At 47.3% G+C, this 12,678-nt stretch overlaps 1 protein-coding gene across 2 annotated transcripts in view; it reads left to right on the forward strand.

Moving 5' to 3' along the window:
- Window positions 1-9,580, forward strand: part of MAD1L1 (MAD1 mitotic arrest deficient like 1) — a 353,601-nt gene extending 344,021 nt beyond the window's left edge. For both annotated transcript variants that reach the window (XM_017813643.1, XM_017813644.1), the window contains one exon: window positions 8,543-9,580. In XM_017813643.1, the coding sequence (XP_017669132.1) occupies window positions 8,543-8,701 (159 nt within the window). In that variant the 3' untranslated portion in view covers window positions 8,702-9,580. The remainder of the gene's footprint in view (window positions 1-8,542) is intronic.
- Window positions 9,581-12,678: the final 3,098 nt, after the last annotated feature.

Raw genomic sequence — 12,678 nt, forward strand, 5'->3', positions numbered from 1 at the left:
TTAACTACTCACTCTGCAGCTTGACCAGTCCAGTACGGTCACCTCACAGATGGTTGGAAAGCTGCAGCCTGGGTGCTGGAGCGGTCCAGCTCTGCCACACGTGGTGTGACAGCAGTTGGGATAACGTGCATTTGGCTGCTCTTTCCAAAGGGCTTTGTTGTAGGTCAGAGATAGCCATGGCTGGGGCATCAGCATGGCTTCCATATGTATCAAGGAAAGACATTTGTTTGTAAAGATCCTGAGCCTTTTATAAAAGCTTTAAAGGCTTCATTTCATAGTTTGGATTTTTATATGGAATGGGGTTGGAAAAATTCTGTGAGCCCTGTGCCTTGCTGACATCTATACTCCTTGATGGTTGATGTTTATAAGCATATTTGGCTGGTGAACACTATTTAGCAGACCTGAGGTCTATTAAAAACTTACAATTTATGACCTCAAGCTCTGACTACAGCTGACTGCCAGTATTAGTTTAGAGTGACATCCCATGTGATTTTCCTTTCTCTGATGTGAGTAGTCTGCTATGATTTACTCTCACCAGTCTTGTATTCAATAGAATCATTTCTAGGTATCACCTCAGCAAATCTCCACAGGGTGAATCTCCTTGGTTTGGAGATCCCATCAGCATCTGTGGATGCAAAAGTAGATGCTACGGGTGAATCCTTTATGTTACCATCTTCCCTCTTTGACAGTAGTGATGTTCAATTTGCAGCATAATGATTGGAAGCTGAATGCATCCTACAGATGAGAAAGAGAATTTTAGTTTCAGCACTTGTTCTCTAAAATTCTCAAAGCACTTTCGGAAAATGCATGGATATTAATCCACACTGAGCAGTAGTTCTTCAAATCTATGATTTAAATTGGATATATTTGTCTCTGTCTGTCCTGAACTGTTCAGTAACATTAATGCACCCTGATAATAGCTGTCACATTTTACCCTGGGGGTTGTTCCTCAATGATAGGTGAAATCACAGCAGTTCAAAGACCTGTCTTCCAGGATGAAAAGCTCTATAGGAATATTCAGATATAAAATAGTAATAGTATGAATCAAAAAATATGCTTCCCTTATTTTAGAGCCTTTGATCTTATTTTTATGGCATCACATTTGACAGTCTAAAGGGCATTAACCTGTAGGAGAAACCTCTTGAAAGAAGATGCTGACTTGCCCTCTCCTGCGCAGAGCACCGTCCCCCAGGATTAGCACCAGCAGCTTTCCCCCATGGAGAGGGGTGCAGCACTTCAGCGCATGTCCCTGCTCTTTTTCAGTTTTCCTTTTTCACATGAGGTGCAGGAGAGCTCACACAGATCAAAACGTGGAGCTGTAGGGGAAGTTCAGTGCTGTGCAGTACATCCCTCTCTGTGTTCCTTTGCTGCTGAGCTGGTGCAGCATCCAGGACCCCATCACTGCTGTCACTCGTGTACATAGTGCCTGGGTTGTGTTTCTGATTAAGATGGAAGTATACGAGCTGACCTCTTGTTCCAAAGACATTCTGGGGTTGTGGTTCATCTCAATGTTGAATAATAAGAAAGAGAAAGGAAATGTTTGCTATAAATCTCAGTGCACGCAGAGCTGTTTCTCACTTATCCCATCCCAGCTTTCAATTTTCTTCTTGGCATTGCCAGGCATTTGCTTTTCTTTGCTCAGCAGCTAAAAGCAGCTTTTTCATTACATTTCCTGGAAGGCCCTTTACAGGCATCCATCCCTCTGCCTCATAAATTCACTTTATATACCAAGCTGGCGACACGGAGTTCAGAGGTCTTAGCAAGAAGCAATTATTATAAAGAAGTACTCTTCCTCTTTTGGGTTATTAAAGGGGGGGAAACTTCTCTGCAGACAAGGAATGGTCATTTGTGAAAGGGAGGTGACTTGATTAAGAGCTGCACGTCCATCGTGTGAGAACCACCATGGACAGGCGTCCTGTCAGGCCAGCTGGAATCTGCCAGATACCATGAAAAAAGAAGGAAACCAATAAACAGTTTGCTAAATAACCTCATAAATATTTCCAGCCGTAAGCACATCTTGTACAATTTAGTGTTTGTTTTTGGTTTTTTTTTTTAATATTTCTCTAATTTTAAATGAACGGCCTGTAATTAAAGTGATTTAGAGGCTACCTGGGGACCTGGTATTTGAGCAGTGCGTGATGCTTAGGAAAGATTGATTGGTGAGGCATAACTCAGTTGGGGGATTTTGATAATGATATCATCACCCAGGAGGACCAAGTTTGAGCAATTAAATCTCAAAACCTCGTGTTTGGGTTCTTATAACTTCAGCAGGCAGTTTCCACATGTGCACACACACACACATGTTTTCCCTGAGTATTTTCTGGGCACTCCAGTTTTTTGGCTGGCTCTGTGTATGGTGGGCTGCCCTGTGTGTGTCTGTCTGTCCAGGGTGATCTGAAGTGATGATTTATCAGCTCTGCAGACCCAGGGAGAGGTTGCCAGCCCTCTTGGTATCACTGCTTCCCCCCCTCAACATCCGCACGTGGAAAAGGCGGCCTTTGACATTTAGAAAAATCTCGGCATCTAAAGCAAGAGGCAGAAACAAAAGGATTTTCTTGTTTAAAGGTCAGAGCCAGCAGCTTCTTAAAAGATATTTTCAAGTGGGTTTGTTGGGCTGTGTCAGGGTTTGTGTACATTACTGAGTGCTGAGGGAGGCAGTGGGTGCCGTGGGGAAGGCATCAGGGAGGCGAGGAGCTGTCAGGACCACCAGTGTGCCCGAGGCTTTGTGGCACATGTGGTAATAGTGCTGTGGAGGTTTTGGGAGGTGATCGGGTGGAACAGCCAACCCTGAGGGCCTCTGCTGACAGGTGAAGGGGTTGGGAAGAGGGAGTGACTGCTCCATGTGAAGAGGAAGTCTGAGGGATTTAAATGATGAAGGCAAATTGCCAAAGGGATCAGTCTGGTGGGGGGATGTGCATAACCCACGTTGGAGCAGACGGCACAGCAAGCCCTCAAGGTAGGATGGGGAACACCACAAGGAGAAGGGAAAGGGCACTGAGAACTGGGGCACAGAGGAGAATGTGGCCACAGCATGGCCCATAATGCCACAGCAGCCTGTGGACCTGAACAGAGCAGGGAGTGTGTGGAGTGTCGGATGTGAAGCCGTGGTGCCCCTTCCCTCAGCGCACACGGGGCTGTTTGCCACGTGTTCAGAGCAGTTGTCCGTGGGGATGCAGCACGGACAGTGATTTATGGAAGGAGTGTAGCAGATGAGATGGGGCCTTTGCAATACAGTCACTGGGTAAATGTCACCAGGCAATGATTCACTTGCTCCTTTTGACCCCTAATATGTCTTAGCCTTGGAAAGTACCATCTACCACAGAGCATGGCCGAGTGGTATCTGCAAAGCAAAGGCTTGTCTCCATGCCAAGGGGTGGAAAACCACTCTGGCAGCCCTGCCAGAGTCCTAGACTACATCCTTCCTCACGCTGTGGAGGTGTTTGAACCTCCTTTGTTCCCCAGCTGAGACACAACTGTCTTGCCTGCTGTGCCTGGCACAAAGCTCCACCATCCCTATTGTCAGCTCGCCAAAACCCATTCAGGAACTCCACCTCCGGCACTGGAGGTGTGTGTTTGAAGATGCAGGAACACATGTCCTGCATGGATTGCATCCCCAAAGGCAGTTGTGCTTTCTCAGCGTGGAAATCAAAGGTAGGATATTCTCACTGCATGCTGAAATCTCAAGTTGTTTTGAATGCTGTAGCCCTCTTTTCCCTGTTTCTGCATTTCCACTCCTTACTTTCTGGATACATCTCTATGTCAGCTCTCTCCTTGGGGCATGCACCCACCCTCTTTTCAGTCTTATTCCAGTGTCTGAAGGTCTACAGGACATTGGGTCCTATGCTCAACCTGTATTTTTCAAGAGGCATCCTTTGTGTGATTCAAGTCACACTGCATGCCAGATTATAGCAAATGGTATTTTTGGAGCCAGAGTGGGGATATCCATTGTTTTTAGGTATGTGTCAGAGAGAAGAGGAAGGAGGCGTATGAGACACTAAAAAGTGAGTGTATCTAGATCAGAGTGCACTTCTGAGCCATATTGTGAGCTCTGAAATGACTTAAGCAGCCACTGTCACACTTTTAACATAACTACCCCTCTGCTGGTGGAAGAAGCGGAGAAGGAAATGCTGGGTTTGGGCTTTCAGGAAGCCTTTGTGTGCAACAGCAGCATGGGGGTAAACAGCAGTCAGAAGTCCTGTATATGTTACATTGAAGTGACAATAGTGGGGAGAGCCTCTGTTATGGTCCATATGTTGGTCCATCCAGCTGCAAGTCCATCTTCTAGCAGAGATGTTTGGGAATGCCTGTTGCTCTTTCACATCTTCTGTGTTGTCTTCTCCTTGCTGAGATGGTCCCTGTTAGATCTGAGAACTCACTTTTCTACCATGCTGGTGGTTGTTTGAGAGATTTTTATATGTGTATCTAAACCATAAAGTCTTGAATAATTTACCAGCTTCCAGGGCTAAGAGGAAGATTTATGATGTTTCCTTCTGGCAGGCATCTGCTGATCTTGACTCCCCTGGAAAAACAGTTGTACTAACAGCTCCTTTCTCCGAGCAGATCCAGGAGCAGCTACTCCAAGTTTATGTTGCCATGTGCTAAATAGACCTGTCTTCTTGTGGTTTACAATACAGTGAAATCTGATTGCTCTGATTGCTGTGGGGTAGCACAGCCTGCGAGGAGAGAAACAGGGTGCCCACCCTTCAAATCTACAACCGCAGTCACACCCCCCCCCCAGCAGAGCCAAGTGTGTGGCAACACAGGGCAGATTGATTTCCTTTGCTTCTCTAGAAAAGGTCCCAATAGGCCTTAAATCAGACTGAACTGGCAACAGAACTTGGTGAAAGCTGAAATCTTTCCTTTTGCAAGTATTTGAGATCTGAATAAAACATAACATAGACCTGAATCTCAGTAGTTTAGTGAGCCAGGTAGACATTTTCCATGAATTAAAAGAAACCAATATAGGGCTATGTACAGAGTACCTGAGAGATGGTGTTTTTATAGTGCTTACCTTCAGCTGCTGCAGGCTGCCTTGTGGTCAGGGAAACTGAGGGTGAAGGGGCAATATTTGAATCTCTAGTGAAGTGCTGCATTTGGCTGGCTCGCTCAGCAGAGAGGGGAAGGAGGGAGTGAAGTGTGATGTTGGTCCCCAAAGTGTCCTCTTGCATTGACTCCTCTAAGCATTGACTATGGGGTGGATGGGGATAATCAGAGGCTCAGCTTTTGCTTTGATCCTGTGTATTCAGTTTGACTCTAAATGTTGATTTCACACTTTTCTTTAAAAGCAGCAACACACTATAGAGATAACACCAGTAGTGCTGGGGGCAGAGCAGTTATGGCTGGGTTTGAACATGCTCTGGTCTTTCCCACCCCATAACTCATGGACTGTCCCCATGTGACACTTGTTTCTGTTCCTCTCAGCTTCACATTTGATTCCTAAATAGGCTTGGGTGGTTTTGCCTTTGTTGAAACTTAGAATTTTTGGGAATGCATCAGTAGAGTAAATGGTGATTGCATTACATGGAGTGTGTCATGTGAACTGCTGGTTTGTGCTGGCACCTGCAAGTTCTTGTTAGCAGCGATGGTGTCCAGGAGTTTGCCTTTGAGGGTTGAGACTTTTTTTTTTTAATTTAAAAAAATTTATTTAAAATGGAGGGAATCCTAGCTATGAACAGTGAAGAGGAGGACTTGATTGCCCTTCCAGCTTTGAACTGCTGGAAATTTCATCTTCGTATTTTCATAAATCCAATTTTTTAGACCTGGAGTCACAGGCATGGTCTGCATTAATTCAGAATGGTGTGAAACAACTAGGCCCTGCAATGTTCATTCAGCAGGGCATCCCCCCCTCGTGCCTTCCCCCTCGGTGCTCCACACACCCCTGCACAGCCCCCTGCACAGCCCCCTGCCTTGCCGTGATTCCCTGCTCGCTCCCACGCCACCCACCCCAGCACTTCCCTCTCTGCCTGCGGGTGCACCAGGCAGGATGCAGCCTGGCATTTGAAAAGAAATCCTGTGAATTAATGGGAACATACTGCTATTATTTCGTATAATCACTTTATTTGTAAAGCACAGGCTGCAGAGGTGCTCCTGCTGTTGAACCCAAAGCAGCAAATCTATCTATACATCCCAGCCTATACTACTTTATGAACAGATGGGTGAAGGAAAAAAAAAACAATAAAAACAAACAATAAGAAAAGTAACAGTGATAGCAATTTTAAAACACTCCCAGGGGAAAAAAAAAGTTTCTCAATTTTTTTAAAAGCAGTGTGAGATTGAACAAAGTGCACTGTAAGTGCATCCATCCTCCAAATTCACATGTAAACATATCCTGACAGAGGAAGAATTGCCTTTTTTCCAAGCGGCTGCCTTCTTGCCTTGTGCCTGTTTCAGAAGCGATCATAAGAAACCTGGGTGAGATGTCTGGGGTTTGGAAGCTTTCTGGGGTTTTCTTTGATTTTTTGGAGTTCCAGGGGAGACAGAGGCCATGGAGGTGAGGGGGAGGATGGTGCCTCTCTTGACAGCTGAGAGAAACCACAGACCCCATTGAACTCAGCAGGAAATATCAGTCTCCTCAGAAGCACATATTTGCTCACATAACTTTTTCTGAACTTTATTCTTCTTCCTCTGCTGCAGGAGGAAACTTTGGTTATGAAGAATAGTAGAGAGAAATTACCATTAATCTCATAAAAAAAAGGAAAATATTCAAATGTAGCCTTCACACGTGATGCCAGTGAGCTCAAAGTAGAGGAAATTTAAAACATTTATGTTGCTCTCTTTCTGAGGTCATAAAACACAAGCAAATGGTCTGGCACTGGATGCTAAATTTCTTAAGGAACTTACTTTAATTAATTAAACTACTAAACCAATTAATGGATTTGCTTGTAAATTCTTAGAAAATTAATTCTGTGCCCAAAGAGTGTTTTAAATCTGCGAAGGAGTCAGTGTATTTCATACGGAGCTTGAATTCCCATTTTGGATGAATTCAGTTCAGCACTGACTTTAGAGATACAAGTGATGCATTCATAATACTCGGACCTTCCCCCAAAACTGGCGCTTCCCATCAGCTGAATCCGAAGGGGATTTGCAAAACAAATCCTGTGCTGCTGCCACAGCACCCAGCCCCTGTACTCACTCCTTGCTCTGCTACAGCCTCACATTGTACCTCTGGCTTTGCATGTTGGGGATGTTTATCCCTCCTCTTTCCTCTGCCATCGCTGCCCCCTCCCCTGTTGGCCTCTTTCATCTGGCCCAGTGGTACCTCAGATGCACAGGAAGCATCAGGTGGCTCCAGTAAGAAGCAGATCAAAGCACTGCACAACCTTTGGATTTGCTGAAAAACAACCCAACCAAAATGAAGGACATTTAAACAGAAGCTAATTTACTTTTTCGCGTGGAAACCTTGTTTCAATTCCCTGCCTGGCTCCGGGGTGACAGGGGCATCCTCGGTACTTTGCACTCCTCACAATCCAAAGTGACCCAACCATGAGAAGTTCATAATTAAATGTGTCCAGGTTCCTAAGAACATGAAACCAGGAGGAAGCGGGTTCCCTAGGGCTCTGGGTGGTTATTGCTTCCCTTCTCTCCTGCCAGGTAAAGCCATGTTTTCTTTTCACGTGGCAATCCTCTGCTTTGGATCTTGGCATCCTTTGATTGGGGTGGGGGGCTGCCCTGTTCCTGCACACCCCAGGGGATGCTGGCCATGCCTGGCACAGCCTGTGCCATCCCACTTCAGCTCCATCAGGAAGCAGAGCTTTGGAGCAATCAGGAATGGGAGCATTTTGAAGAGGAAAATGGCAGGGGAAAAAATTAGCATTTGTGCTCTGATGTTTTTGCTGTTTATTAATAAACAAGCTGCTTTCATACCTCCGGGGGCAGGAGAGGCTCCAAGCATTCCTTATTTTTCTTGCATCTAGCAATTTTTTTTGCTTGTTTTATACGTTACAGGAGATTTGTAATGTCTTCCCACATGTTGAGTTTCCTTATTTTCATGAGAGCATCTCTGGAATAATTCCTCTGGAGGTTTTGGCTGTGCGCTGCCAGGCTGATTTAAACACTTCAGGGATGCCGTGTGGATCAGCACTCATTGGAAAGGAGTTGTGTTAATTAGGAACAGGTCTACTTCCTCCTACAGAAGTGGCATGACTTCAGAGATAAGTGTTTTCATGGAGAGAAAGCCTTTGTGCAGAGCTCCTGCCACCCGAGGCCTGGGTGGTGGTGGCAGCAGTGACCCCAATGTGGGCACTCTGGTTCTGCTTTGGCAACGCAGTCTTTTTCCAGGATGGTCAAAGCCCTCATCCTGCCATTGCCACAGTTGTCACCAGGGAAGGCTCACACAGGGGTCCTGCCTGGGGATGTTGGAATGCAGGACTCAGTGACAGCCTGATTACACCGTGTGCCAAACAGATAATGTGTCCTTGGTGACAGGCCGATCCTGCCAAAGGAGGCTTCAGGGTGATGCTGCTTGCTCTTCCCTGCATCACGAATCACAGGAGGTGAATTAAAACCCTGGGATATTAATGGGCTTGTTCTTCTTTCCCCTTAGGCCTCCAGCTCCTCTGGTGGAAAAATGCAGCTTCTGGAAACTGAGTTCTCACGAACCATCCGGGAGCTCATCGACCTCCACCTGCTGCACCAGGACAGCATCCCAGCCTTCCTCAGCGCCCTCACCCTCGAGCTCTTCAGCCGCCAGACCATTGCTTAGCGTCCCACTGCCAGCCACCAGCCAGGGCTGAGCACTCCTGGGCAGGACACTTGAGGTAGCGAGGACAAATTCTTGTCTCCATCTCCTAATTTGTGGTATTGGGTTACTTCTGTTTTGCAGGGAACTCCTTCTTCCCTACTTTTTCATGCTGATTCACAAATCCCACCAGTTCCTCTGAAAAGCGTAATTTTCCTCCTGGGAGAGGGCAAGTCTAGCTCCATCCCAGGGCTCTCCCGTGCCAAGACCCAATCCCTGCCTTTAAAGTGGGTAATGTGTTCATCACTACCTAGGCTCTCAGCATCCCTCTGGGAATACAGTGGAAACTGCTGGCTTGAGGAGTCACAGCATTGCCATTCACAGATTTTTCCAAAGGGATTCCCCAAATCTTGGCCCCAGCAAAAAGGTGAGCCTGCATGAGGCTGGTGCTTCCTGTCCCATGGTTGTTCTCTTCTAGTGGGAGGACAGGGACCCAGGGAAGGTCTCTTGCTCTTACAAAGAGCTCATTACTCAACAGGGTTGAAATTATTTTCAAGATATCAGTTACCTGAGTCTGCCATCACTGAGCAGACAAGCATAAGCATAAATGGCCATTTGAAGAGCCTATACCTGTGTTTACACCTCTGTGTTGTGTGGTGTGCTCAGATGTCACTGCCGTGCTTTTGGTTCCTCGCTGAGACTCTTGGGCTCTTGGGTGTCTCAGGACTGTAGAAGGTGGAATGGAGTGATTTAGGGTGTTCTCACTGCTGCCTGTCACCAGCCTGTGGGTACCTGTTTTGGGGGATCTCCCTCCTCCTCCTCTGTGGAGATGGAGCATCCCCAGAAGTCTGAAATTTTGTGTTATAATGGATATAGTTCTTCTGTCATAAGAATAAAGTGTAACATCCCAAACTAGGTGTATGACTCCTTTATTTGGGATACACACTGTGCCCTTGCTGTGCTCTCCTACATGTAGAGGTTGATAACCATTCCTCCATCAATGATCTGATGCTGGTAGTGCTTTGAGAAGGGAGAACATCATTATATTTTCCAGGCAAGGTCTCATTCATAGTATCATAGAATCATGGACTGGTTTGGGTTGGAAGGGAACTTAGAGATCATCTAGTTCCAACACCTGCTGCCATAAACCAGATCAGTTTGCTATGAACGTCTGTGTGTATTGATTTCCTCTTGATATCAGCAGGAACATATTCCCTAAGCTTGGAGAGAAGGTAGCAGGGAACAGGCTAGAAAGTTAACTTAGATGCTCACAGCAGCTGCAGGGTTGGCCGTGCTTGCTGGAGTCACTCTGGGACCTGTTGATGTGTCTACAGGCACAGAAAACAGCTGCTATAGACCCACCTGATCAGAGGTGGAGGGACAAACATGAGCTGTGGGGCGTCTGCAGCCCCCATCTCCCCAGCCTTCCTCCGCGCAGGGTTTGCAGGGAAGCGCAACAGCAAAAAGTTTGGCGTTTTCTCTTCTGCTTGAAGAAGTCCTGGTGGAAGATGAATTGCCAGGCATGCTGTGCCAGGGGAACGCTGCCTGATTCATATGCGCGACGTGGCACAGAGAGTCGCCTTCCTCAGTCATGGGGAAAATGAATCATGACGTCAGCCGCATTCAGCTCCTCCGCCGACACAATAGCGGATCCTGGCTGCCTCTGAAAATTTTTCTCTTGGCTCCTTGCAGGAGAAATGAAGTAATTAATAAGTTTACAATAAACCCTCTATCTTAGCAAAACACAGGTGAGGCGAGAAGCGATGCTGGAGAGCGACAAGGGAAAATGCATTCTGCCCACTGGAAAGTTGCCTCCCAGGAGTGAAAGGATAATAAGTTCAGGTAGAACACACAGTAGTCTTCTGAGATGCCTCCGGTGGGGAGGAGACAGATGAATTACTGCTCTGCTCCCTGTACTCCCAGCAAGACTGATTTGTTCAACTAAGTTTAATACAGCAGCACGGCTGAGAGAGGTGTGTGGTGAGGATGGGTGCTTGGCTAGATGTGCCGGCGTGGTGCAGCACCTGGTCATCTCCACAGCTTGGGACGCTGCTGGATAACTGTCCTGCTTTGGCCAGCAGCATCCCTGTCCTTGCTCATGGCATTGCACTGCTGCACAGCGAGCAGGCTTGGGCGCTGCCTGAAACTGGGACTTTTGAGAAGCTTGACTTCTCTAAGGCTCACTGGTGGAAGCCTGGGAGTTTTTCATGTGGAAGTGTGGCCATTGCAAAGCCACTTGGGCCACCTGTGGGACATGGAGAAGAGGAGCTGAGCCTCCCCAGTTTCTAGCTCCAACACTGAATTCAGGATGAAGCCCCAAACACATGGCTGTACACTGCCACCACGGCAGCTCCCGTCTCTGCCACCATTCTGCTTGCCTGAGCCACGACAGAGCTGCGAGGAGTAACTGTGACACTGAATTTCACAGTGATTGCTCCTTCCTTGCCCAGCTACACGGGGCTCAGAAGCCCATCACAGGGCCCTGTGTTCACTGCCCCTTCCATGGGTGCAGCCCCCTGGGGCAGTGCAAACAGAGATCGCAGTTGCCACCACCCGAGGTGAGTCCCATCTGGGTTCAGCTCATCACTTGCAAAGCTCCAGCTCCATTTGTGGGAAATCCTTTTAGAAAATCTTGGGAGATGGGTAATAAATTTGCAGTTGGTTGGAGGGGAGAGACAAGAGCGATCACAAGTGTGCATGTGCTCGCTGGGTCTCTGTGCTCGCTCGCTGGGTTTATAGACTGTAAAATGTGATTTATTAGAGGGACTGTGTGTGTCAGAGCACCGTCTTGTTTGCAGTGTTGCCTGAAGCTTCCCTTCACTCAAACTGCTCACGAGTCCCCGCTCCTCTGCTGATCAACCCTTTCCATCTGTGTGCATATATAAACAACAAACGGGCAAGGAGATGTCAGGTGCTGCCATGCAGTTGGTGAAAGCAGCAGAGCTCTGGGCTAAGGCAGGTATTGCAAGGTTTGTGTCTCTCCTAAGGGCACATCTCTGAACATGGTGCCTTTTGTTCCCACTTTGTGTCCCCTGACTCTTGGCGTCATTGTGTGTTGTTTGCATGAGCCTCAGCATTGTTCTGAAAGTGTGTGATGCCTGAGAAGGAACTAAGGAAACCCTTTTGGGATCAGCCATGAGAAGGTCGGGGTTCGTAGATGTTAGTTTTGGATCCTCTCCCTGTAACGCTATAGGAGGAAGGGAAGAAGGGGGAAGAGCATGAAGCTGTGATGGAGTTGGGTACCTAGAGGGTGGAGGGCAGGAGCAGAGCTGGGGGTGGATTGAAGAAACAGGGTGCTGGGCAGAGAGAGAAGCCAGCAGTGCCAGCACTGCTGTTGGTTCTCCATCGCTCCCCTCCCCTTGCTCCAGTGCTCAAACAAGGAGCAGCACCCACCCTTTTCATTTCCCAGCCCAGCAGTGGGCTCAGAGACAGCTGAGAGTGGTGTGAGTTGGGCTGACAGGTGGACATGTCAAAATAAACCCTGGGAAAAGAGAGGCAAGAGCCTTCCTAGGACATCACCAAGGTGATGTCAGACCCCGGCAGGCCGTGCTGCTCAGTGTGGAAGAGGGCACAGCCAGGGCAGGTTTGGTTCTGTTGTAGTTTTTTGCTGTTTGAAGACATTGGGAAAACGATGATGGTGTCAGATGCCAGGTGACTGTAGCTAACGACAGGAGCTGGGGAGGATGGAACAGGCTCTCTGTGCTGGTGTGAATCACATTCCCACTGCCTGCTGTGACAGCAGATTCGGATTTAATAGCAGCATTGCTGAAACTTGCATGATATTTAAAAGCTACAAAACGCGCCCACTCTGATCAGGGGAGGGATATTAAATAAATAAATAAATAAAAAATCAGCAAAGCTCTTTCATGAAGTCTTTTTTAAATATTAAAATCCCATCCTTCCCAACAGGAAAGCTTTTTTCAGGCTAAGAGGAGCGACTGAACGGCATCTGATGATATCGCATTGACACAAGTGTCTAGAAAAATAGGGTAGGAATGTAT

The sequence above is a fragment of the Lepidothrix coronata genome, unplaced genomic scaffold (genome assembly GCF_001604755.1).
Source record: "Lepidothrix coronata isolate B3197 unplaced genomic scaffold, Lepidothrix_coronata-1.0 Scaffold41, whole genome shotgun sequence".
Lineage (NCBI taxonomy): Eukaryota > Metazoa > Chordata > Aves > Passeriformes > Pipridae > Lepidothrix > Lepidothrix coronata.